This window comes from Exophiala dermatitidis, assembly GCF_000230625.1.
Source record: "Exophiala dermatitidis NIH/UT8656 unplaced genomic scaffold supercont1.8, whole genome shotgun sequence".
NCBI lineage: Eukaryota > Fungi > Ascomycota > Eurotiomycetes > Chaetothyriales > Herpotrichiellaceae > Exophiala > Exophiala dermatitidis.
Genome location: NW_008751653.1, coordinates 810,560 through 834,607, shown reverse-complemented (window position 1 = coordinate 834,607; position 24,048 = coordinate 810,560). Strand labels below are relative to the sequence as shown.

Sequence of the window (24,048 nt, the reverse complement as noted above, 5' to 3'; positions counted from 1 at the left end):
GAAGACGGCCGTCTGTAGGGGCTGAACGTACCTACAAAGGGAAACCACCGGACTTATGGGATGTCCAGAGACTGGTGTCAAGCGAGCGTACGAAGAAAGTAGAGACGCTCCCTCTGTAGAGGAAACAGAATGAACAAAGAATCCGGGGCACGCGAAGAAAGATACCAGTTGGAACGAGTTGAAGTCAGTACAGTCGGACTGCCAACAAGCAACAACTGCAGTGTCTCGTCTGTCTGGCTGCAGTGCCAGGGACTGCGGTTCAGTTGGAAAAAGGAGACGCGCCAAGTCCATTTTGGGCCGCGAGGGCAGGAATCGTGATTGATTGGGGGATCAGCGGCAACTGAACTGCTAGTGCAGTGGTACGTGAGTATGGAGAATTCAGGCCCACGACCCCTACCAACGAGTCCCATGCAGTGGCAGCTCCCGTTTATCCCCCTGATCCGCTCCCCAGTCGGACAATTGTCACTCTCTTGGAAGCTTATTTGCATCTACTGGGGCGAGCATTGTCCATGTGCAAGCAGAACCGATATGAAGTCTGTAATTATAGATGCCTATGCTCAGACCTTGGACCTGAGTGTGGGGAAGAGCTGGAAATTTTTCTTCTTCAGTATAGTACAGTCTATGTGCGCCTCAGCTGTCTCCCAACGCTGAGGCTGCATGATCTATCCCAGGGTATCCTGACCATGGCTGTGTCTGTCAGCCACGGCCATGCACGTCAACGCCGATAATGCTAGTCCCATCATCATATATACAATCCACATCGTCACCGTCGCCCATGGAGTGGGCTCTGTACAGAAAATTCTTCAAAACACCGCTGACCCTTCACCTGCCTGGAATTTCTCCATTTGCTTGAGCAGATACTGGTACAGAACAAGCATTGTCCCGCTTTGAACACTTGTCCACACAAAACGAGGGCCTACTCCACGGAACATGCCGCCGACGCCCTCGGTTTTGTAGATGAGCTTTAGTGCCGTCAAAACAGAGGAGGTATCGAGAGTTGGGGCCGAATGAAGCACTGTCCGAGGTCCCGAGTGGATCAATCGAGAGTGTGTCTGGCCCGACGACTTGGCTGTTTTCGCTGTCTTGTCCAACTGGGATGCCTGGGAACCCTTCGAGTGGCTTTGAGGAGTGATTTGCGTTTGCGTCCTCGTCTTGACAACGTCCAAGGGACAAGTCATGACACCAGCAAACCCACCCGCTGAGACTGCGGTGAGCACCTCTAAACCAAAGCCAATCTCCTGTGTGCCCTTCCACCTTTGCGCCAACTTTCTCTCCTGCTCGTAGATTGCGAACTGTAACGCAGAAAACGGTAGATCTCTCACAATCGTCGCTTTATAACCCGAATAAAGAGCACCAAGGCCTTCGGTGCGGGCGATCGTTCTGGCTGCATCCCATGTCGACTTGTAATTGTAACCGGAGTGGAAGAAAGGATTATTGTATCGACCTTGTAATTGCAAGCGAGTCTTCAAGACCTCGGAGGGCACGTACACAATGGACGCCGCGAAATCGGCAAGGAAACCTTAACGGCGGTTAGCGGCAAATTATTCAGATTTTCAAAACTGTATGTCCTCACCACTCGTCAGATATGCCACGGAGGGGTTGATGCCTCGGTCTAGCATGTTGCGCTTGCAATATTCGTACGATCCGAAGAATATGACAGTCCCAGGGAAAGATCCCAACATGGCAGCAGTAAAGCCTCCATAAAGTCCACGTCTAACCCCCTCTTGCCGAAAGATTTTGACATACGAATCCCATAGACTGGTGTACTTTGGAGGGAAATGAGGGTCGCCTTGTTGTCGGGTTTTAACTGTATCCAGGGAGTGCATAAGGATGTCGCCGGTCGTTCCGCCAATTCCTCCGGCAAGCATTGACTGTAATTTTCGTGAGCACAAGTCGAAGGAACAGTGCCGTTTCTCCACATACATGTATATAGGGTGGCCTCTTCATCTCAGGATCTAACTCCTCCCCCGCCAGTTCTTGCATCTTGCGGGCGTGCTTATCGTGGCGTGAGCCGTCAAGCTCAAAGCCAGGCCCCGTAAATCCATTGCGTTCGGCGTCAGACTGATCACTGGCCGAGCTGCCTTGAGGAAATGAAGCGGCCAGGCGTGAAGTTAAGCTCATGGCAGGGCCGCCAGCCCTTGACGACGAAGGTGAGAAACAGGCGCGTTGGAAACCGCAGGGCCGACGACAGAAAATAAACGACTATATGGCCATACCGTACCGTCTTACGCTGCAGGCGGAACTTATTGGCACAAAAAAGTTCATAGTCCGCGGAGCCTCGGCCTCGGGGCGGACAATTCGGCTCTTGGCATCTCCAAACCCGCCCCGAGCTCACGTGCACGTCCAAGGCGTCCTGCCATTGAGTCTGTCTACCAGGTACCTGTCCGTTGGTAAGTGCAAGGCTTTGGGCATGCTTGCCATAGAAGCAGAGTCCCAGGGAAAGTTGGGGCCATGGCAATACTGCAGGCGGTAACAGAATACCAGGTAGGTGGTAGGTCTGGCCCGCTGACTGTGTACCGCTCAAATGCTCATAGCATCGGCTTCGTACCAAATCATGGGGCTGCTAAAACATTCTGAAGTGGATGGAAGGTTACAAGACAATAACACTTAGAGAACTGTCAATGAGGCAGGTAAGTACCAGGTATGTATGGTTCAACTACTCCTCGGCGCCTCGGCCCACCAACAGAAAGAAAATTCTATGCTCAATAACCAGCGCACAGAATGTAACGCAGTGCAGCACGCAAGGCCATGGTGCGTACACTCAACTATTAGCCTGGAAGGGCCAAATAATGCAGGCCAGACTTTTGCCCTGAAGTGAGATGTTTTGTACATGACTCTCAGCAACCGCCTCGCTAAATCCAGCCAGACCCAAATTAGGAAACCTACAACATCATCTCCAACGGGTTCTCGATCACTTTCTTCAACTCCCGAATCCATTCACCTCCGACGGCACCGTCAACAACCTTATGGTCGAAGCTGCCGGTGACGACGATCTGATCATCCCATTCGGTTTCGAGCCCCTCTTCTGTCTCGACGGGCACGGCGACCTTGCGCGTGGTACCAACGGCCAGAATGGCTGCTTGTGGAGGGTTGATGACGGCCGTAAATCTCTCAACAGCAGGGTTCATGCCCATATTGCTGATAGTGAATGTGCCGCCCTGGTACTCTTCAGGCTTGAGTTTACCATCTCTTGCCCGCTTGCCCAGGTCCTTGACTGCGGCGGAGATACTCGAGAGACCAATGCTGTCCGCATTCTTCACAATGGGGGTCATCAGCCCGACAGGGGTCGCGACGGCAACACTGACATCAACGGTATTGTGCTGACGGATGAACGCCTGGCCATCCTGTTCTCTCCAGCTTGAGTTGACGGCGGGAACCTTCTTGCAAGCAATCGCACAAGCCTTGATGAGGAAGTCGTTGACAGAGAGCTTGTACTTGCCATCCGAGGCAGCATTGAGCGCTTCTCTCAGTTTGAGGAGTTTTGTCACTGAGACAGTGGCCGAGACGTAGTAGTGCGGGTTTTGGTTCATAGACTCGCGCAGTCTGTTGGCAATCGTCTTTCTCATCGAGCTCGCCGGAATGTCTTCATAGCTTGGGCCTGCTGCAGCCGCAGGAGCGCCACCGGCTGACGGCTTGTATTTCTCCACATCTGCAACCGTGATGCGTCCGCCTGGGCCAGTACCCTTGATGTCCTTGATAGGAACACCCTTCTCGAGAGCAAGCTTCTTCGCGGCAAAACTGATGTTAGGTTCTCTGTTGAGCACCGGCTCTAGTCGACCGCCCGTAGAATCAGATTCCACGGCTTGCGGAGCAGGCTCTTTGGACTCGCTAGGGGGTGCTGTTCCAGAACCAGAATCTGGCTTCTCTGACGCTTCGGAAGCCTCCTGTTTAGGCTGCTCTTTCGGTGCCTCCTTGTCGCCACCAGCATCCCCGAGCGTGAATTCTTCAAAGGCTGAGATATCTGTACCCTCTTCGACCATGACGGCGATGGGCTGTTGCACGGTCAGCGTAATCCCTTGGTCCAGATTGAATAACCCTTACATTTCCGACCGGCACGTCCTTCTCTCCAGATTCTTTCAGTATTTTTGCAAGGACACCTTCTTCTTGGAACTCAAAGTCCATTTGAGCTTTGTCGGTTTCGATCTCCACCAAGACGTCGCCGGGCGCTAAGGTATCGCCAACCTTCTTGTGCCAGGCTCCGATGTTTCCGGCAGTCATTGTGGGTGAGAGGGCGGGCATGCTAATCACGGTATGAGGAGGAAATGCTGTCCATCATCGTCAGTATTGAGAGTATCCGTGAACTGCGGAAAGTTTAGACGCACATTTAGAGGCATAGTAGCGACCAAGGGCGGATAAGCAAGGGAATGCTTGAGACCTAGACATCACAATAAGCTGGCGCTCATACAGCTTCTTCTGACATCCGAACATACCCTGCAACGTTTTGCAGTCTTTGGAACGCGTTCTGACCAAGCCTCGAGCTGGGTGCACTGTGCAGCACCAGACGAGACCCGGTGCGGCAGAGGAGCGTCGAGGTCGCCATGGTGAAGACCAGGTGCGGTCAAGTGAGCTTGCGAACCGCAGTCGAGGTCTACTTGAGGACAATTGCGCGACAGGAACAAACTCAACAACCTTGACGGCAAGCGATCTCGCAGTAACCTGTCTGTTCTGATAGACTGTTGGCACCAGCAAAGAAAATGGGTTGGGAGCAACGCAGCCGACGACAAGCCTGAGCTCCACTCCGGCTTCCGATTGAGAAACTGTCCTGTAGGAACGCGGTGAGGGTAGAGCTTAAAATGGGGCGGCGAGCGCACAGTTGGTCCGCAGCAATAATGTTAACCCGATGTTCCGTGCTGGTGCCATTGTGGTACGGATCAAATGAGAGGCATATGCAAAACCACGAGTCGCTTGGTTGAGCGTTTGATCAACCGTAGCAGATGTCAGCTACGCTTGTGACTGCTGCACTTGACCGGAGCACCCTGAGGCCTCCGCGGCCACGCTCGCTGGGACCCTTACGGAGATCTGTACTATTTATCGGGGTGTCAAAGGTCTCCTGAACACCGCGATCGCAACACGAGGGCATTAGGCTGCTTATTTCACGCGTCCTGCAGACAATGATCATTCCTTGAACCTCCCCAGTCGTCATTCTCATTTGCCGGCACAATGTCTGCCGCTGAGAGTGACTCGCCGGAGGGTGAGGTCAACCCGCATCCCGAGGTGCAATCTCGGGGTGCCTCTGACAGTGTCCGCGAGACTGAGCAGCAGGAAGATCTCGCGGACAAACAGTCTCATGAAGAGGTTTCAAGTCATGGAGTGACAATTACAGTCGAAGACGCCGATGCCGACGAACCAGAGGAGGAGGCAGCAGAGGATGGCGCATCTCAGCGCGAGACTCCAGTGGTGACCGAGTCACACACGGAACCGGAAGGGACTCCTATACCCCAGGAAGAGGCTGAGGACACTTCTGCGGAAACGGTGCCGACGAGCGACCAAGTTCAGCCTGAGGAACAGCAGCAGGACGAGGGTACTCCGGCTGCCATCCCAGACAAAGTTGCGCCTGAAACGCGTCCATCGCGGTCCGATTCACGATCCACGACGGTATCTCGGCCGCCGCCAGTCAACTCCACGGTATTCGTTGTCAGTGCTTTGGAAACAATTGCAGCGGCCAAGGAGGTGCGCAAGAACAAGGAGTTTGCAGACGCTGTTCAAGCAGCCTTGTCAAATATCAAGAATACGGAGCAGGCGGTGAATCCGGAGATAATTTTTCGACCATTACAGATGGCCACGAAGTCCTTCAACGTTCCGCTGCAGGTCACGGCTCTGGACTGTATAGGCAAGCTCATAAGCTATTCGTACTTTGCGTTCCCCGTTGTTGCTACAAACCAGCCTGGCGAGGAAAACACCCCACCTCTAATCGAGAGGGCAATCGAAGCCATTTGCGATTGCTTCGAAAATGAAGCCACCCCGGTCGAAATTCAACAACAGATAATCAAGTCATTGCTGGCTGCTGTCCTAGATGATAAAATCGTCGTCCATGGCGCGGGGCTTCTCAAGGCTGTCCGCCAGATCTACAACATATTCATCTATTCCAAAGCCAGCCAAAACCAACAAGTCGCACAGGGTTCCCTCCTTCAGATGATTGCTACTGTGTTTGAACGGGTCAGAGTGCGGCTGGAGCTCAAAGAGGCTCGTCTGAGGGAACAGACCGAGTCTAAGGTTGGGGAAGCCCTTGCCGGTGACGAGCTCGACCATCCCGAATTGAATGGTCTGAATGGGCAGACGGAGACTCCAGACCAAGAAACTCCCCCTGCTCTCCCGGAAGGGGCGTCGAGAAGTCATGAGAAATTGACCCTCCAGAGCTTTGAGAACAACAAGACTCTGGATGACGCAGTCGTTGCTGATAGTGCACCGACAACCGTCACCCGGGCAAGACGGGATCGCAAGAACACTCGCTCTTCGACTGGTCCTGTGACCCGCGATAGCTTGCATGAAGACCACGATGACTCTGGACTGTCCCCCGACGACGAAGACGACATCTATATCAAGGACGCTTTCCTTGTTTTTCGCTCTTTATGCAAACTGAGTCAGAAAGTCTTGTCCCACGACCAGCAGCAAGACCTTAAAAGCCAAAATATGCGTTCGAAGCTCCTTTCCCTCCACCTCATCTATCATGTCCTTAACAACTATACTATTGTGTTCACATCTTCATTCTCGACAATCAAGAGTGGGAACAACGATGAAAGTACGCCTTTCCTACAGGTCGCCAAACCACATTTGTGCCTGAGTCTGTCACGGAATGCCGCCAGTTCGGTGCCCCGGGTGTATGAAGTCTGCTGCGAGATTTTTTGGTTTTGCCTCAAACATCTGCGAGTATTGTTGAAAAAGGAACTCGAGGTGTTCTTAAAGGAAATCTACCTTGCGGTGTTGGAGCGGCGAAGCGCACCACCTTTCCAGAAGCAGATGTTCCTGGACATTCTTGAACGATTAGCAGGGGATCCCCGTGCCCTAGTTGAAATTTATCTGAACTACGACTGTGACCGGACTGCTTTGAATAACATGTACCAAGAAATCATCGAGCATCTCGCCCGGATTTGCAGCACTCCTGTGATAGTCTCTCCGCAACAACAACAGCAATACCAAGAGCAACAAGGCAAACAAGCTGTGCCATCGAACGAATGGCATGCGAAGGGGGCATTACTACCTGGATTGTCCACAGCAAGCCTAAGCCATCCTCCTCCACCTCCGTCCTCAATACCTGTTGAATATACTCTCAAGCAGCAGTCGCTTCGCTGCCTAGTAGAGATCCTCAGGTCTCTAGACAACTGGTCGAGCCATGCTGCCCCAGACGGCCAAAATGGCACTCGATATCCAGCCTCTAGAGAATCATTTGAGGAGTCGAGAGAATCGCTTGACTATAACGAAAAACCTCCCCCGTCACCTCGAGTGCCTGGTCATGGCAGCGAATCGGGCGTTTCAACGCCGGTGGCGGAAGACGACCCTAACGAAATCGAAAAGATCAGAGAGCGCAAGTCGGCTTTGAAGGAGGCGATCAGACTGTTCAACTTCAAGCCCAAGCGGGGCATCAAGGCGCTTCTTGCTGAAGGGTTCATCCGCAGTAATACGCCGCAGGATATTGCGAGGTTCCTCTATGGGAACGATCGGATCGATAAGACAGCCTTGGGAGAGTATCTGGGCGAAGGCGACGAGCACAATGTGGCCATAATGCACGCGTTTGTCGACATGATGGACTTCAGCAAACGTCGATTTGTTGATGCCTTGCGACAATTTCTGCAAAGCTTCCGACTCCCTGGCGAAGCCCAAAAGATTGATCGTTTCATGCTCAAGTTCGCCGAGCGTTACCTCAGTGGCAACCCGAACGCTTTCGCCAATGCCGATACTGCATACGTCCTCGCATACTCCGCGGTCATGCTGAACACGGATCAGCATAGCACGAAGTTGAAAGGCGCAAGAATGACCGTGGAAGATTTCATCAAGAACAACCGCGGAATCAATGATGGCCAAGATCTACCGGCAGAGTACCTGGCCAGCATTTACGAGGACATCGCGACAAACGAAATTGTCCTAGCATCTGAACGCGAGCATGCGGCGGAACTAGGGCTCGTCCCCCATCCAGCTTCGGCGGGCCTGGCGTCAAGAGCTGGTCAGGTTTTTGCCAATGTTGGCCGAGATCTACAGAAGGAAAAATATGCACAGGCCTCGGAAGAGATGGCGAACAAGACCGAGCAGCTGTACCGCAGTCTTATCAGGGCGCAGAAGCGTTCTGCTGTACGTGAGGCACTGTCCCGTTTTATCCCAGCGACGTCCGTGAAGCACGTTGGACCGATGTTCAACGTCACCTGGATGTCTTTCTTGTCTGCATTTTCGAGCCAGATGCAAGATGCCCATAATCTCGATCTCATCCGGCAATGTCTAGAGGGCTTCCGGCTGGCAATAAGGATAGCATGCAGGTTTGACCTGGAGACGCCTAGAGTTGCATTTGTAACAGCTTTGGCAAAGTTTACAAACTTGGGCAATCTCAAGGAGATGATCGCTAAGAACCTGGAGGCGTTAAAGGTGCTCATCGAGGTCGCCTTGACAGAAGGCGACGGCTTGAAGAGCTCGTGGCGTGAAGTGCTTATGTGCATCAGTCAGCTCGACAGATTACAGCTGCTGTCAACAGGGATTGATGAGGGTGCAATTCCCGATGTCACGCGTGCCAATATACCGACGCCTTCCAACAGCAGTAAGGACTCGACTCGAGGTCGGCGGTCCATGCAAGCAGTCAAACGCCCTCGGCCACGGTCTTCTCACGGCTTTCGACCAGAAGTTGCGGATGAGACAAAATCCACTGACATGATTCGTGGCGTTGATCGCATCTTCACCAACACTTCGAAGCTATCATCCGAAGCCATCATTGATTTCGTGCGGGCCCTGAGCGAGGTTAGCTGGCAGGAGATCCAGTCTTCAGGGAACAGTGAGTCTCCTAGGACTTACAGTCTCCAGAAGATTGTGGAAATCAGCTACTACAATATGACGCGCGTGCGGATAGAGTGGACGCGGATTTGGGAAGTCCTGGGCGACCATTTCAATCAAGTTGGCTGCCACAACAATACCGCGGTGGTTTTCTTTGCTCTCGACTCCTTACGCCAGCTATCAATGAGATTCTTGGAGTTCGAAGAACTACCCGGTTTCAAGTTTCAAAAGGACTTCCTGAAACCCTTCGAGCATGTCATGGCGAATAGCAATGTGGTATCGGTCAAGGACATGGTACTGCGATGTCTGATACAGATGATCCAAGCCCGCGGAGACAACATCAGATCCGGTTGGAAGACGATGTTTGGCGTCTTCTCTGTGGCTGCAAGGGAACAATACGAGTCAATCGTTAACATCGCCTTTGACTATACGAACCAGATCTACAGCACTCGGTTCGGTGTAGTCATATCCCAGGGCTCTTTCCCCGACCTGATTATCTGCCTCACCGAGTTCTCCAAGAACCTCAAATTCCAGAAAAAGTCTCTTCAAGCAATTGAACTACTCAAATCGACGGTTCCCAAGATGCTGAAGACTCCCGAATGTCCCCTGTCCAGACGTCATATCAAAGGGGCGGATTCAGAAAGCTCCGGCATTGTTTCAGGAGTCAAACAACCCACTTCGCAGACGGAAGAAGAGCAATTCTGGTATCCTGTCTTGATAGCTTACCAGGACGTTCTGATGACTGGTGAAGATCTAGAAGTGCGTTCTCGGGCTCTGACTTACCTTTTCGAAACACTGATCAGATATGGCGGCGACTTTCCGACGGACTTCTGGGATGTCCTTTGGCGCCAACTTTTGTACCCTATCTTTGTTGTCCTTCAATCAAAGTCGGAAATGTCCAAAGCTCCCAATCACGAGGAATTGTCCGTCTGGTTGTCGACAACGATGATCCAGGCACTCCGAAACATGATCACCTTGTTCACGCATTACTTCGAGTCATTGGAGCATATGCTCGACCGCTTTCTAGATCTTCTGACGCTCTGCATCTGCCAAGAGAATGACACAATAGCTCGGATAGGGAGCAATTGTCTTCAACAACTCATCCTTCAAAATGTCACCAAATTCACGCCAGAACACTGGTCGAGGATTGTGACGGCATTTGTGGAACTCTTCAACCGGACAACAGCGTACGAACTGTTTTCTGCCGCTGCTACCATGTCTGACGCGCGGCCCACTCCGGCCCATGATAGCTCTGACGGTCTTTCCATCTCCGGGACCACTATTGTAGAGACACCGACCACGAATGGCGATCAGCATTATGACCAGGAAGCACCTGCTCCCCTTGCGGAGTCGCAAGCGGAACCAACAGCAACAACCACATCTGAAGTCTCTCAGCCTCAGATGTCGCCAGAGCTGGAAGACTACCGCCCACACTCGGACATGCAGGCCACTGCGCCTGTTGTGACGGCTGCACGGCGGCGATTCTTCAATAAAATCATTACCAACTGCGTACTGCAACTCTTAATGATCGAGACTGTGGCGGAACTCTTCTCGAACGACTCGGTGTACGCGCAGATTCCTTCATCTGAGCTACTGCGGCTGATGGCGCTGCTGAAGAAGTCGTATCAGTTTGCGAAGAAGTTCAATGGAGACAAGGAACTCCGAATGGCACTTTGGAGACAAGGTTTCATGCGCCAACCACCGAATCTGCTCAAGCAAGAGTCTGGGTCTGCCAATACCTACGTCAGCATATTGCTTAGGATGTACCACGACGAAGGAGAGGAGCGACGATCGAGCAGAGACCAGACGGAAGGTGCCTTGATTCCGTAAGTTATCCCCGTAAAACAGAAGAGAAGTTTTTGAGTAGTATGCTGACTCCTTTGCTTCAGGTTGTGTGCCGACATCATCCGCTCCTTCATCGTGCTTGACGAGGAAACCCAACAGCGCAACATCGTCGCCTGGCGACCTGTTGTTATTGACGTGCTGGAAGGATACACCAACTTCCCCAAGGACAGTTTCGACAAACACATTGATGTCTTCTATCCGCTGGCCGTTGGCTTGCTTGAGAAAGAAGTCAATGCCGACCTGCGCGCAGCCCTGTGGGGAATGTTCCGCCGCGTCGGCGAGGTCAAGTTCAACATGCCTGAGTTGGTCGTCTCCTCGCGTGGCCGCGATGATAGCGTCAGCTCGACCACGAGGAACGCCAGCGTCGGTGGTGCCACGCCCACGAGTCCCGGTCAGTCGGGCCGTACAACGTTCGATTATGCCACGAGCAACAATAGTAGGAGGAGCAGTAGGGTCAGTCGGACAGGCGTTGCTTGATGAAAAGCGGGAGGATCTCTGTGGCAGTCGCTCTAACCGGCCGGTGCTCTTGTTATGCTTTGAGGGCGAAGGAAAAAGAACCATTCAATTCACCTACTCTTGGGACGTCCCCTCGACCACTGTTTGGCCTCGTTGGACTTTTGAGAGAGTTGGAATGCGTCTTGTCGATGTGCTGTGCGCGAATGATGATACACATTCCATGAGCTACTTCACTACTACTTATTATTCATTGTAGTATTCAACATTGGTATATACGTATCGGTGTCAATGGTCCCTGTGGAGGAAAAATGAAGGAGGCCTATTGCCTTTGTAGCTGGCGTTGGAACTGCTTGCTGGACTTCAAGGGATCGAATCTTCTACAGACCCAATGTCTGTCTGGGCTTGCAGTGGTATAGCACAGTACAAATCAAAATCCACAGTTGATGATTGTCAAGTCAAATACAGCTGCCAGGCCCATTCATTCATCCCTCCATACTAGGTACAGTACTTTCATCCAAGCTGTCCGGACCCTTTATCTCCTCTTCTCCATCTGTCTGACCCCCCTTGACCACACGAACTTGAACTTTGCAGCATGCAATTTGGTAGAGGAGAAAACGCAGAATTAGAAGTGAACCGACTCCACGGAGAACAGAATGACGGACCCGGACTAGGGTACATAGTAACAATGAATGTAATTTGGCCTTAAAAAATAATCCAACGAACACACGCATCCGATTTCCTCATGTTACAGGAACCAAGTGGGAGCAGCACAAACATGTGGTGGCGGGCCCAAGTCTGTACCCTTCAAGTTCCAGCCGGTAACAGAACCAGAACCAGAATACAATCGCCATGCCCAGACTCTCAAAGATACAGGATCAGGTATAAATGCTCTGAAAAAGGCGAAATAGGTTAGCCATTGGCAGAACAAAACTTGCAGGATCAAACTCACCTCTGTGTAAGCGTTGATCTGCATTCCTTTCTCGGCCATTTGTTCTTCACACAGGAAATCCAAGGGCATCCAGACCAGATGGCCCCTGATTTTGTCGAGCTCCTTGCGCACAATTTCGACCGGCATATGTGGATCGTGGAGATGCCCCTGTTTGATGACCTCGCGGGGACAGAAGGCGTCGTAGTCCTTCCAGGTCCGGATATGATTGTCCGGGTCGGCGCGGAACAAGAAACGATACACTTCGGTGTTGACGGTAGCTTGGTTCTGCCACTTTTCCCATAACTCATCACTTAGGGGATCGGCGACGAAATCCCATTCTTCGCCACTGTAATCGTCGTTCATGCACACTGTAGGCGGCTGGGCATTTGGGTCATTCGATGCGTCGACGGGCTGGGCCTCGATCATACCCAAATGCTCGCGCCACAGATGCCGCCGAAGCGTGGCCGCGTGGTAGCCTGCTTGAAAGGCTTTGCCGTCCATGGTGGTCTCCATGGTCCGCGTATCGGTCATCACAATCGACAGTTCTGAGTCGTGGGACCCCAGCTGGGACCGGTCGTTGAGGTTTGAAGAGCCGCAAATGACGTGGCGGTCATCTACGATGAGCACTTTGGCGTGGATGTAGAGCTCCTCTTGCACAAAGTTTTCTTTTTCAGATTCCGGGTCGCCTTCCCAGTACTCTTCGCTGACCAGTCCACCGCGGGCCATGGCGTCCTCGGCAATCGACTCGGATGAGGTCACGGGGTCTTTGACATCGAGATGTTTACGAGCAGCTTCGAATTGCCGCTTGCGATCGACGATGCGGTGCCGTTCGTCTTCATCCGCTTTGTGGCCCGTCCCTCGAGATTCGTCTTCTTTCCTTTCGTCGTCGTACCCGTGGATACCTGTGCCCATGATTTCTTCGGCTTCGGCTCGCTGCAGCTGCTGGTACGAGATACCCGATTCTTTCTCCTGCTGAACCAAGGCTGGGGTCTTACTGAGGCGGTCATAGGCCCGTAGGTTGAAAACAAAGATGTATTGCTCGGGGTCGAGCCCGGCTGCCTTGAGTTGGCCCATGATTGAGTGCTCTCCTCGGTTAATGCTCTTGTACTGGTAATCCATGATGGCCCTGGTGCCGATGGCAGCATCGTCACGTAAATCTCCTGCAAAACCAGGAATCGCGGGAATCAGAATGATGACCCTGAACTTTCGGCCTTCTTTGTGGGCGCGGATGCAGGCATTGACGATCGCACGACCAATTGTGTTCTGGATGGGCTTTTGCTGCTCGCCCGTGGCTGTAATGAAGAACTGGTTCTCAATGTAAACGTAATGTTGAGCGTTCTCAATAAGTTCGTGATAAGCGTTTTGGATACTGTGATCAAGCAGGATTCCGCTGCTCCAGTCGTCACTGCTCCGTACAAGCTGAGCGTGGACAGTCCCGGCGTTGTGTAGTCCTTTGTTCTCCAACGGACTGAGAGGGTGCTCAATATATTTACCAACTGGATGGGCGGGCCGTTGAACTGCGATAAGGTCTTCGTCGGGATTCGAGCCGTCTGCTCTGGACCGCGTTGTCAAGCATAGATAGTCGATTTTGGGGTCTCGCTTGTATTTGTCACGTTTGATGAAGTTCCACCTGAGCACAAAATGTTCGGCAATATCAAGTACGCACTCTCCTACTAATCCCATAGCCACATCATGCCAGGGCATCCTACCATACTCGGTCTTGTTGAGTTCATTGTTCGACCAGTCTTGGACAGTCTGGAAGTCCATAATTCTTCAATATGTCAGTGCTGTCTCTGGTTCAATCGAAACAACGAAGACTCACCTGTTGTTGTTGAAGTCCTGGCCGGGGAAGATTTCGTTGACAACGCCGGATGGATGAACATCGGCGAGCAGATGTTGACGGACATCCCATCTGCCATAGCATAGGTCTATGCCTCCGATAAAGGCAAGATGATAGTCGATGACCATAAACTTCTCGTGATGCGCCCAATAGAACGTCATGTCGCCAAAGTTCTCGAAGACATTGTGGTCGGGATGGCGCATTACGTGGATGTTGCCATGTCCAGGAGTCCCTGCTGGACATAAGGCCCTCAAAGCGTGCTTGGTATGGGCGGAGTTGCAGGTCAAGGCTTGTTGAACCTCCTTGTACACAATCACGTAAATTTGCACCCCTCGTTCAGCGGCCCGCTTGATGGCCTGGTCTAAACGCCATTCCTGGTTGAAGAACGGTGGGCGGCGCAAGAACAGCTCGGGTGAGAGCCACCAATCTTCGATATAGATGGTCTCTTTGGCGTTTTCGATGCCGACGGACACGGCCCACATATAGTCACGGCCGTCAACATACCATTTAATCTTGTTGTTTTCACGCTCTGGGAAGAAGGATTGGAAACGATGGGATTCACAGATGGCAGACCTCTTCCGATCCGTTTCCTTTTCGTGTTCTTCGTCATGGCGATGGTTTCTGTTCACAAGGTTCTTGAGCTTGCCTATCTTACTCTTGAGGTGGGCAGCTTCGACTTTGGCGTCATGTAGCTTGGTATCTGTTGGGTACTAGTATCATTGGCCTGCCCAGAAGGAGTGAATGGTAAAGCAAACCTTTGAGCTTTTCACGAATAGAATGCATCTTGCTTGGGTCCCCGATGTAGCTTATCAAACAACAATAAACAGAGACAATACAAAGGCCGCAAGAGGCTCCGGACACAGATGGCGCGACCTGAAATGCAGCGCAGTAGATCGAACGAGACAAGGCGGGGATGGAAGGAAACGTTCTTGAAACAACAACTTGAATGTATACCAAGTCCGCAGCCGGAGTTCCTGGCAGACTGGGAGGGCAGGGTTCAGGTTGCAGAAACAACACGGTCCGAAAAGCTGAAATCAAGCCGGCTGGCAGTGAATTGCGTACGTGATGCCTTGGTCAAGTGGTGGAACTGTGGGAGGGCCTGGAGGGGAGCGTGGCCGGTGGTTGGTGAACTCGATTGCGGGATGTACAACTAGGAAGATGCGCTTGTCAAGTGAGACGTCGAGCAGAAACCGACGGCGCAGCCCGAGTACGTCATCTTCAGCCCCCAAGGCACAACTTGAATCGGACACAGGAACACGCGCACTCTGATGCCATAGCAATGTTGTAGAGAGTGATGCATTCGACAGTCCTTGGGTTACAATGTTTCTCACGTCTATGGTGGTTCCTGGTGTTCAGGCCCTCGTCCATGGTACAGTGGTAGATCGTTGTGGCGTCACATACATATATTGGATATTCAACAGGTGTTCGTCTGTCGTGACAGACACAGTCACCACAATGCTGGAACTCTTAAGCATCCGTCGACGGATATCTATATAGTTATCTTTGCGCTGTCTCACATTCAACACCATTACCCATAAACCTGATCCTACAGAGCCCATCATCAATACCCTACATGGTATTACATCCATCCAAAAGACCCGTCAAACTCCCACACCACATCCCCACGGTCTCCAAGTCGAATGTCCTCAAAACTCGGTACCCTGCCCGAGTCGTAGTACTGTACCAATGCCTCCATGTCTGCGTCGTCCATTGCGTTGAAATCCTCGGTGCTCCATTTGTCACATACAGCACTCATCCACGCCATCCTCTTGCTGATGTCCCGCGTGGTTTTGCCTGGGGCCACCTTCCTAAGCCGTCGCCTGAGATCGCCCACTCTCTTGATGCTATCACCCGTTCCCTCGGGGAGCATCTCACCAATCTGTCGGCGTATCGCCGCAGCCATCCTAGGACCATTGCCGTTTGTAGACACCATAATCTGGAGTGGCCCGTCTCGATGTACACTGCCAAAGTAGAAGTCGCATTCGGAAGGCACATCGGCAATGTTTGCAGGCACCTTCATCTGCTTGCAGTACTTCCATATCCGGCTCGATGCATCGGGGTCATCGATCGCAGTCAAGACCATGGCGACATTCTTTTCTGGTTCCAGGTCCAGGGGCAGGAAGATTCGATCAATGTGTTTGACCTGGCCCTGTTCCACCCGATACGCCACCTCTTCGTTCAGACCCTCTCGCGGGCAAACAACGGTCACCTTGGCATCGGCATTGAGGAGATTGACAATGCGACCGGCAGCGACCTAGGACACTGGTCAACAACGTGTTGCGCATGGTGGTCAGGAAAATCTCACCTCGCCGCCACCGACTACCAAGACCTCCTTGTTTTTGATCTGCCAGGCAAGAATCAAAGAGCCTCCACCTTGAATCTCGGGAAATTTCGTGGACATGTTAGGCGCATAACGCCAGGAATAGCCATGAGGCAAAGTCGCGAGGGAGAAAGGGAGACGAAGTATGCGCGCACGTCGGGTAAATGATGGCAAGCGAAATGCCAGTGCAGTGCATGCCAAATATCAGATCCATGATAAGATAATCGATCAGATGTGGAATCCTGACATAATCCAGCCTTATCAGATCTCCGCCAAACTGCGCCATCACGTGATGCTATCCGCCGTCACTCGACCACCACTCCGAGTCCAGTGGCAGAGCCTCGTTTTCAAAAATTGTCTTTTTCTACCCCGACCGTTCAAGGTAACGATGAGTCCAGAAGCAACCTCACGCATGTAAGGTAACTATCGGTACCTTGCTCCTGCGTTTCCTTGTTGCTCAGTACCTTCTTCTGCATTTGCGTTCGGCGTTCCAAGCATTCAAGATGAGAGGCGTCAAAGTCTTCTCTGGCCGGTCTCATCCTAGCCTCGTCGAATCCATCTGCCAGCGATTGGGGCAGTCGCCGGCAAAATGCGAGTTGGGGAATTTCGCAAATGGCGAGACCAGTGTTCAGATCGGGACGTCCATTCGGAATGAAGATGTCTTCATCGTTCAGAGCGGAAGCCCGCAGATCAATGACAGTGTCATGGAAATGCTTATCATGATTGCGGCATGTAAAGGGGGTTCGGCAAAGACGATTACGGCAGTCATCCCTTACTTTCCATACTCACGGCAGTCCAAGAAGAAGAGCCACCGAGGTGCCATCACAGCCAAGATGATAGCCAACCTCTTGCTGGTCGCAGGGGTCGACCATATCATCACCGTCGACCTACACGCCTCTCAGATGGTCGGATTCTTTGGCAAGCCCGTGGACAACCTCTACGCCGAGCCTATAATCGCCCGGTGGATCAAAGGCAATGTTCCCAATTGGAAGGAAGCTGTTGTTGTGAGCAAGAACGTTGGTGGTACGAAGCGAGTGACTTCTCTCGCCGATGCTCTCAAATTGAGCTTTGCCCTGGTGTCCACAGACAAGGATCGTTCCAAGACATCGCATCATCACACGAACAATATGATGGACAGTGTCATCTTCTTCGACGCTATCGAGCCGCAGTCGATCCGTATCCGGGAACAACTTGATGACGGTGATGATGGACACGACGCTGACACGGAGTCTGAGAAGCCGCATGATTCTGAGCGCCGGGGTGACCTCGCTCACCGTGGAAGGACCGCAGTGAATAGTGCCAACCGTCCTAATAGACCCAAGGTGGTGACGATCGCCTCAAGTCCCCTGGTCCAAACTACGAGATTCGAATCCTTGTCTCCACCTGCATCTCCCGCCAAGCACCGCAGTGAAACTGGCCCGAGTGCACGTCGTCCTTCCGAATATGAAGCCAGTGAAGCACACAACGATGAGCGAGCTCGCGATGTCATTGTAGGCCGACTAGTTCAAGGTCATCTCGTCAACGATGATCATGCATCGTCAGCATTGTCGAGCACATCCCCATCGAACTCGGCTCACCCAAGCGACCGACCTGCGCAGGATGACAACCATGCCTTTGACCCGATGACATCCTCGTTTGTCTCTAACGCGTCCTCATTTCAGCCAGAGCATGCACCATTGGGTGGAACTTTTGACGCCGTTGCAACCTCGGACGAGGAGGAGGATGTTATCAAGAACCCTCATCTTGACCACACCATTACACTAGTCGGCAATGTCCGGGACAGGACAGTCTTGTTGATGGACGATATCCTCGATAGGGCCGGATCCTGGATTGCCGCCGCGGAAACATGCGTCAAGATTGGGCGAGCCAAAAAGGTTTATTGCATCGCCATCCATGCACTGTTCGGCGATGATGCTCTGGAGGAACTCGAAGCATGCGACAGCATTGACCATATCGTTGTTACGAATACTTTCCCTATAACCCCCGAGCGCCTGAGAGCTTCCCGGAAACTAATTGTCATCGACCTTTCCAACCTGCTAGCTGAAGCAATTCGAAGGAACCATCATGGTGGTAAGTACGAGGTTCAAATTTCCCTAATTCTTTCTAACTTTCTATTGTAAAGAGGACATGTCACCGTTATTTCATCTGCACGAGTAGGCAGGCAACCAGCGATCGCATTCAGAGGCACAGTAATGCTCGCTCACCGCCTCTCTGTTGTTTACCATCGGACCATTAGCAACCAGTTGTTCTATGTTGGATCCATCTTGCTACGATCAGCGACTCCCAGCCGCGGCTCAGTCAATGGCAACGCAAACACTCGCAGGGCACCTATGCCTTCTGGTTGGTGAAAACGACCACACGGTTCAGTCATCTCAGGCTTCGGACAGCAACTCCCAGCAGCCTAATGGTGGTCAGCTGCCTTACTATCATCGGTATCTTGTCGGCTGCTGTGGATATCACATGCAGCTTGATCACGGGCGTCCAGCATTTCCCAGCCCGCAGGATCCAGAAGTCGAAGCGCCGGCTGTTGACTCCATGCTAGTCCACCGGACATGAAGCTCGCCGTGGAGGTCCATCCTACCATGGACTCGTTAGATTATCGTCCATGGATCATTTTATGCGCTCTTGGAGCCTGATGCATCACGGAGCCAACTGCCATCTTCGGTGTACCAGCCCAGGTTGGCTGTTACGCGGCCGACTACGGGCGAAGAGCAGCAGCTCTTTATTTGTTTGCACATGGGGAAAGATAAGGTCGCCAGAGAATGTGTCTGCGGAAATGCAAACAGCATCGTTCATCGATGTATACACCGCTCAATCGCAGACCCTGCACAGGCGCGCTGAGGATCGACGATCTGGGGCTTTGTGGCTTGAGCTAGCGCCTTGGAGTGAAAGTCGGCTTCCAATGCAAAAGATCCCCCGATTCTGAACGATTTCCGGTTCCCGGATCAGCTTGCTGCAACATCCTCGCTAGAATGCCTGTCACCTTGAAATTTCGGAGCTCCAGGGGTGTCGTTCTGGCTTCCAGTAGGCTCGATTTGCAGGTAGCGCGCCCTGCCCGGCGATCGGTCAGGCACGGCGCCTTTCCATGCATCCGATACACGAGTTTTGTCTCGCCTCACAGTCGCGTAGCTCGTGCTTTGTGCCGCAGAATATTACTACTGGCCTTTCCATCCTTTACAAACGGTATATCTCGTGCGGCTGGAGTGGGGTGCTAGTCCCCACCATTGCCAGTGGTGTTTTGCTACAATCCTTCGACACTACCATCTCACTACTATTGTTGAATGATGCGCGCTTCAGCTCCCCCACGCCAATTGACAGGCGCGCATGAACTCGTGTGCGCCACGACATGTGAGCTTTACCCAGTCCCGTTCATAGAATCTCGAACATGAGGCTCGATACCATACTAGTGATCCCTACTAGGCAGGCCAGCCCGGGCTCTTTCTTTTCAGTATCGGCGTTTATTGCTAATTGATCGACCATGCCCGCATTGCACACGGCAAAAGGAAGTTCGGAAAGGTTTTGGACTCCGGGAGGGACGGCCTTCCGCACTGTCCGGCAACATCTATTAACCCTTTTCTCGTATAGCACGGGCGGGATAATGGCACCTGTCAGTCTCGCTAGTCCATCCATATCCCTTCCAACCTGACAAGACGACTCCCATTGGCATGGTCAGCCAGGATGGCCCTCTCAACAAAAGCTGGGCAGATTGCCTGGCAAGGAGATCCCTGAGAGTGCTGGAATTCGCGGCGCAAAATGTTCAAGTCATTACAGGATTCCATTCAATGACTGTGCTTGGTTCTCCATCACTGCATATGAGTTGCTTGGGTCTCTGCAAGGCATGACGGATGCTCCTCAACAGTCACAGTCACTGGCACTACAGCAGCAGCCGCGGGCGCAACCGCACTCAGGGATGGGTCTATGAATCCATCATGACTCGATGACAAACAGAGATGGCCAAGGGTGACATTTTATGGTTCATTCATTTGAGTTCAGTCCTTTGATAAAAAGCGCGGAGAGGATTCTGGGTTCGGCTTCATCGGAGAGCATCAGACGATTGCAGCTTTGGAACGACCTGGAACACTGGTCTAGAGGGCAGATCTCGTGCCGAAATCGAAACTCAAAATACGCGATTCGACAAGCCTATTGCTACAATCCCGAAGAGACCTAGGAGAAAGCCCCCATGGCTGGTGTAAGTTTTGACACTTGGGAGAAAGACAAAACCTGAAAAAGATCGCTCACTTGTTCCTTTCTTCAAGCCTGCCAACACCGGTGCCAGTTACCGCTACAACTACCAGAACTGCCCTGGCCATGAGTACCAAGGGAAATACAACGAGGGCCACTGCTCGTTGATCTGGACGTGCGGCAAATGTGGAAACCGAACCACCAAGATCTGGCAATGCCGACACTGTGGCTTTTTCCTATGCAATATGTGCAAGCAGTACAGTCGCAATGCAAAGGGGAAGATCTCCAAGGATCAGCCTCGCTACTACGGCCGGTGATTTGACACACCGACAAACATGTCGGTACAATAGTACCAATTGTGCCTCAGCTTGACAGGAAGTACTTGCAGGGCACTCGGTATCAACCTCCCTGTGAGACGCACAGCGGGTCTACAACTCAGCCGACGTTGTACCTGTTCTCGGTCAACACTCCACGTCAGAGCCGTCTCTAAAGTACCTTCAGTCTTCAGGCCAAGCAAGCGAACGAACCGAGACATACCAACCCAACGACGCATGCCACGTTTGCCTTTTAGCACTACTGCAGTGGTTGCAGTGAGCCTGAGCCTGAGCCTGAGGCGGAGCCAGATCCGTCGCTCGTGCATGTATGCAATGCACAAAAAAAGGCAACTCACTACTTCCTTGCTTTGATATGATCTTGCTTTCCTTTCCCTCCCGTTGACCCTGTCCCGGGGCCGTCAAGACCCGATAGCTGGACCGTCTGCAGTGGCTGGTTTCAGGTTCCTTTGGACCGATGGCTTCCAAGGTCCCGATTGATTGCTGAAACTGCAGGGGATGAGTCGGCATCAGGTAGTCCGTCTGTAACGGCACAACAAGGGATCCAATCTTTTGCAGGTGCAATGGTGGTTTTCTCCTCAGATACATGTACTTTGTGGCCGGAGAGGTGTCTCGTTTTGGTTTCGGTTGGGCGGATGGTATGGCATGGTATGGCGCAAACATGCCTAGAGTACCTATGATTAAGGCTCAAAAGTTCAAAGTCCCATGATAGCATTTCACTGGTACCTTCGTGAAGCGATGGCAACATCCTCAGTAGGTGGGTGGTTGACTTCCAGATACCTACAGTATGTAGATTCCTGGCTTCGGTGAAGTGGTGGCACTGACACTGCATGCCCGTATCAGAACAAGGGTTCAAACCAGACGTCGCTCTTACTACCTATGATCTATCTATGCAGTTTTTCATTCTCCTTTCTGGCTACTATATATAATACGGTGAAGGATTTACATCGGCTACACTGCCTAGGGTTACTGGTGCCAACGCATGTGAATATCTCCGCTCCACCAATACCGCTACTCTGCTCCGAGCGAGTTGTACGAGTTGTAGGAGGGAAGCAGAATATAAAACCCGCCACTTAACACGTCCACAACGGATAGTCAATGGTAGTCGGCAAAGAAGTACGTAAAGGTAGGTATATTTGATCAACCCAAGTTTGTTGCAATCATACAAACTACTACTACTACTACTACTACTACTACTACTACTAATAGTAGTAGTAACCAGTCTCGATTCCATTACTAGAACCGTTTTCCAGCTTAAGAAAAGTCCCGCCCCTCAAGCACGACCGGCGCAACAAGACTCCAACTGTAAATGCCATAACACACCCACGCACTGACAATCTTGATCCAACTGGCCCAATACGTCCGCCCAACGGGAGTAAAGTCGCTCGAGTTCTCCGGATCCATCTTCTGGGTCAAAAGCGTGGCCACCCAGCACGTCGCCATCAAGAAAATCACATGGAACAGGCTGTAGTTGTACTGGGTACCCTGGCGCTCGTCGTCCTTTGAGCTCACCGCCACCTCGTCCTCCTCATCATCTGATTCCTCGTCCAGGGCAGATGCAGGCAGCGCACCGCTTTCAACTGCTGCTCTCATGATCTCTCGACGGGACGCAGGCTGCTGAGTGACCAGGCCATGCTCATATTCATCCTGGGTTAGCTCAGCGTACTTGTTCTTGCCGGCGTTCGATCCCAAAGCAAAGCCTTGCGTGGCCGCTCGGGTGGTGGTGTATGCAATTGTAAGCATGGTAACAATGGCACCAAGTACAACCGTGGTTGTCCGCGCACCACGAGCTCGCACTAGCGGGTTACAGTGTTTGTCATCCGGTTCCATGCAAACAGCGGAAAGTGTGAGGTACGTGCAATAAGCAGCAACCATGGCTGACTGCGCCAATCCGGCCTTCGGGTTGGCATCTTGAATTGTAGGATTCACGCTGAGTAAGGTGATGATAAAGATGAATATCAAGTTGATGGTGATTGCTGCGATGTTCATGCTGCATCCGCTGCTCGCGAAGAACAGATACATGACGATCGTCATGGCAAAGGCGGCCACGTACATCCCCAAGCTTGACCCCATAAGTAAAACTTGCCACATCCGATAGTGGGGGCCTTCTCCTTCGTCAATCTTATCCTGACACAGCTCCGCCCAGCTATGCGCAAGATCGACAAGAAGGATAAGTCCAAGGAGAACGAAAAGCATCGCTCCCAGGTAGGCAACATAGTTTCCCCAGAAGAGGAAAAACCCCTCAGGGATGAAAAAGGACAAGACAACGAAGGCGAGCCAGGCTAAGATCTTTGGACCCCAGAAGCCATTCTGTAGCCCAGCCCGAGTGTCTTTGGTAGACTTTACACCAATAAGGAGGACGGCGAGGATCAGGTGGAAGAGCGCAAGAGCGAAGTTGATGCGCTGCACAGCGAAGTAGCCGTAACACTTTGAAGAACCGCATTTGAATGTCATATAGTCGAGCGTCAGATGCTCAAGTTTCCGTATTGCCCATGGTGTAAGCATGATCCATGCCAGGATACTGTTCACTAACAGAATCATGGCGTAGGCGATTCTGGTCGCGATTGACGATCTGAATTTTGACATCCCGCATGGCCCACAGAGCATGGAGCATGACGCCGCTCCACAACATGATGCACCGACTGACCAGAGAGTCGCCGCAGAGGGGATGAGGAGGCCGGGTAATGCAAGAACAGCCCCCATGGTGGATGGCCGGTTTGTTCGAGCCGAACGGAGGATGCTGGAGGAGTCAATGCAGATATGGGGTTCGAGATGCTAGACCGATGATGTTTGGGTGAATATGCGAGCCGCAATGGCAACTTGGAGTGGCTATCGGCTGTTGAGAGGGATGGATGTCAGGTATTCAAGTTGTCGCCGACGACGAAGGAGATGGAAGCGCAGGCGGCACCGATGAGGCTCAACTTCGGAGTTTGGAGATGGACGCAGCCACAGAAGTGACGACGAGCCACTGCAACTGCAGTCCCAGTCCAGTGGCTGGTTAAAGCGCCGACTGATTAGCACTTCATCAAGGAAGCTTACCCGAACAGATATTGGGCAGTCCTGCCATTGGCCGGCTCGACCAAAGCCTCCCACTTCCCCCTTTGGTCGGTGTTCGGGGAATGGCCCTGGCACTGGCAGCCCACTTCAAGCATTGGCACCGGATTGCGAGACTCTC

At 52.3% G+C, this 24,048-nt stretch overlaps 7 protein-coding genes across 7 annotated transcripts; 2 read left to right on the top strand and 5 right to left on the bottom strand.

The window, feature by feature from the left end:
- Nucleotides 1-803: 803 nt before the first annotated feature.
- Nucleotides 804-2,121, bottom strand: HMPREF1120_09040 (MC family mitochondrial carrier protein; the record flags this gene model as incomplete). Its single annotated transcript, XM_009163315.1, has 3 exons — nt 804-1,519; nt 1,574-1,871; nt 1,924-2,121. 3 exons carry the CDS (start codon nt 2,119-2,121, stop codon nt 804-806), a joined length of 1,212 nt encoding a protein of 403 aa, XP_009161563.1.
- Nucleotides 2,122-2,882: 761 nt separating this feature from the next.
- On the bottom strand, nt 2,883-4,540 carry HMPREF1120_09039 (pyruvate dehydrogenase E2 component (dihydrolipoamide acetyltransferase); the record flags this gene model as incomplete). The annotated part of the gene is made up of 4 exons (XM_009163314.1): nt 2,883-3,992; nt 4,042-4,265; nt 4,323-4,375; nt 4,431-4,540. The coding sequence occupies 4 exons, from the start codon at nt 4,538-4,540 to the stop codon at nt 2,883-2,885; spliced, it is 1,497 nt and encodes a 498-aa protein (XP_009161562.1).
- A 320-nt stretch (nt 4,541-4,860) lies between these two features.
- Nucleotides 4,861-11,852, top strand: HMPREF1120_09038 (F-box protein 8). Its single transcript, XM_009163313.1, has 2 exons — nt 4,861-10,796; nt 10,860-11,852. The coding sequence occupies exons 1-2, from the start codon at nt 5,161-5,163 to the stop codon at nt 11,290-11,292; spliced, it is 6,069 nt and encodes a 2,022-aa protein (XP_009161561.1). The 5' UTR covers nt 4,861-5,160; the 3' UTR covers nt 11,293-11,852.
- A 294-nt stretch (nt 11,853-12,146) lies between these two features.
- HMPREF1120_09037 (phospholipase D) lies at nt 12,147-14,822 on the bottom strand (the record flags this gene model as incomplete). The annotated part of the gene is made up of 4 exons (XM_009163312.1): nt 12,147-12,161; nt 12,221-13,970; nt 14,022-14,739; nt 14,795-14,822. 4 exons carry the CDS (start codon nt 14,820-14,822, stop codon nt 12,147-12,149), a joined length of 2,511 nt encoding a protein of 836 aa, XP_009161560.1.
- Nucleotides 14,823-15,618: 796 nt separating this feature from the next.
- Nucleotides 15,619-16,440, bottom strand: HMPREF1120_09036 (uncharacterized protein; the record flags this gene model as incomplete). Its single annotated transcript, XM_009163311.1, has 2 exons — nt 15,619-16,293; nt 16,345-16,440. 2 exons carry the CDS (start codon nt 16,438-16,440, stop codon nt 15,619-15,621), a joined length of 771 nt encoding a protein of 256 aa, XP_009161559.1.
- A 287-nt stretch (nt 16,441-16,727) lies between these two features.
- HMPREF1120_09035 (ribose-phosphate pyrophosphokinase) lies at nt 16,728-21,735 on the top strand. The gene is made up of 3 exons (XM_009163310.1): nt 16,728-18,429; nt 18,482-20,548; nt 20,616-21,735. The coding sequence occupies exons 1-2, from the start codon at nt 16,863-16,865 to the stop codon at nt 18,514-18,516; spliced, it is 1,602 nt and encodes a 533-aa protein (XP_009161558.1). The 5' UTR covers nt 16,728-16,862; the 3' UTR covers nt 18,517-20,548; nt 20,616-21,735.
- Nucleotides 21,736-21,986: 251 nt separating this feature from the next.
- HMPREF1120_09034 (uncharacterized protein) lies at nt 21,987-23,576 on the bottom strand (the record flags this gene model as incomplete). The annotated part of the gene is made up of 1 exon (XM_009163309.1): nt 21,987-23,576. The coding sequence occupies one exon, from the start codon at nt 23,574-23,576 to the stop codon at nt 22,128-22,130; it is 1,449 nt and encodes a 482-aa protein (XP_009161557.1). The 3' UTR covers nt 21,987-22,127.
- Between the last annotated feature and the right edge of the window lie 472 nt (nt 23,577-24,048).

Coding starts and splice junctions, on each gene's coding strand:
- HMPREF1120_09038 (XM_009163313.1), top strand. CDS start 5,161: ATGTCTGCCGCTGAGAGTGACTCGCCGGAGGGTGAGGTCAACCCGCAT. Junction 10,797..10,859: donor ACGGAAGGTGCCTTGATTCC/GTAAGTTATCCC, acceptor CCTTTGCTTCAG/GTTGTGTGCCGACATCATCC.
- HMPREF1120_09035 (XM_009163310.1), top strand. CDS start 16,863: ATGAGAGGCGTCAAAGTCTTCTCTGGCCGGTCTCATCCTAGCCTCGTC. Junction 18,430..18,481: donor TCGAAGGAACCATCATGGTG/GTAAGTACGAGG, acceptor TCTATTGTAAAG/AGGACATGTCACCGTTATTT.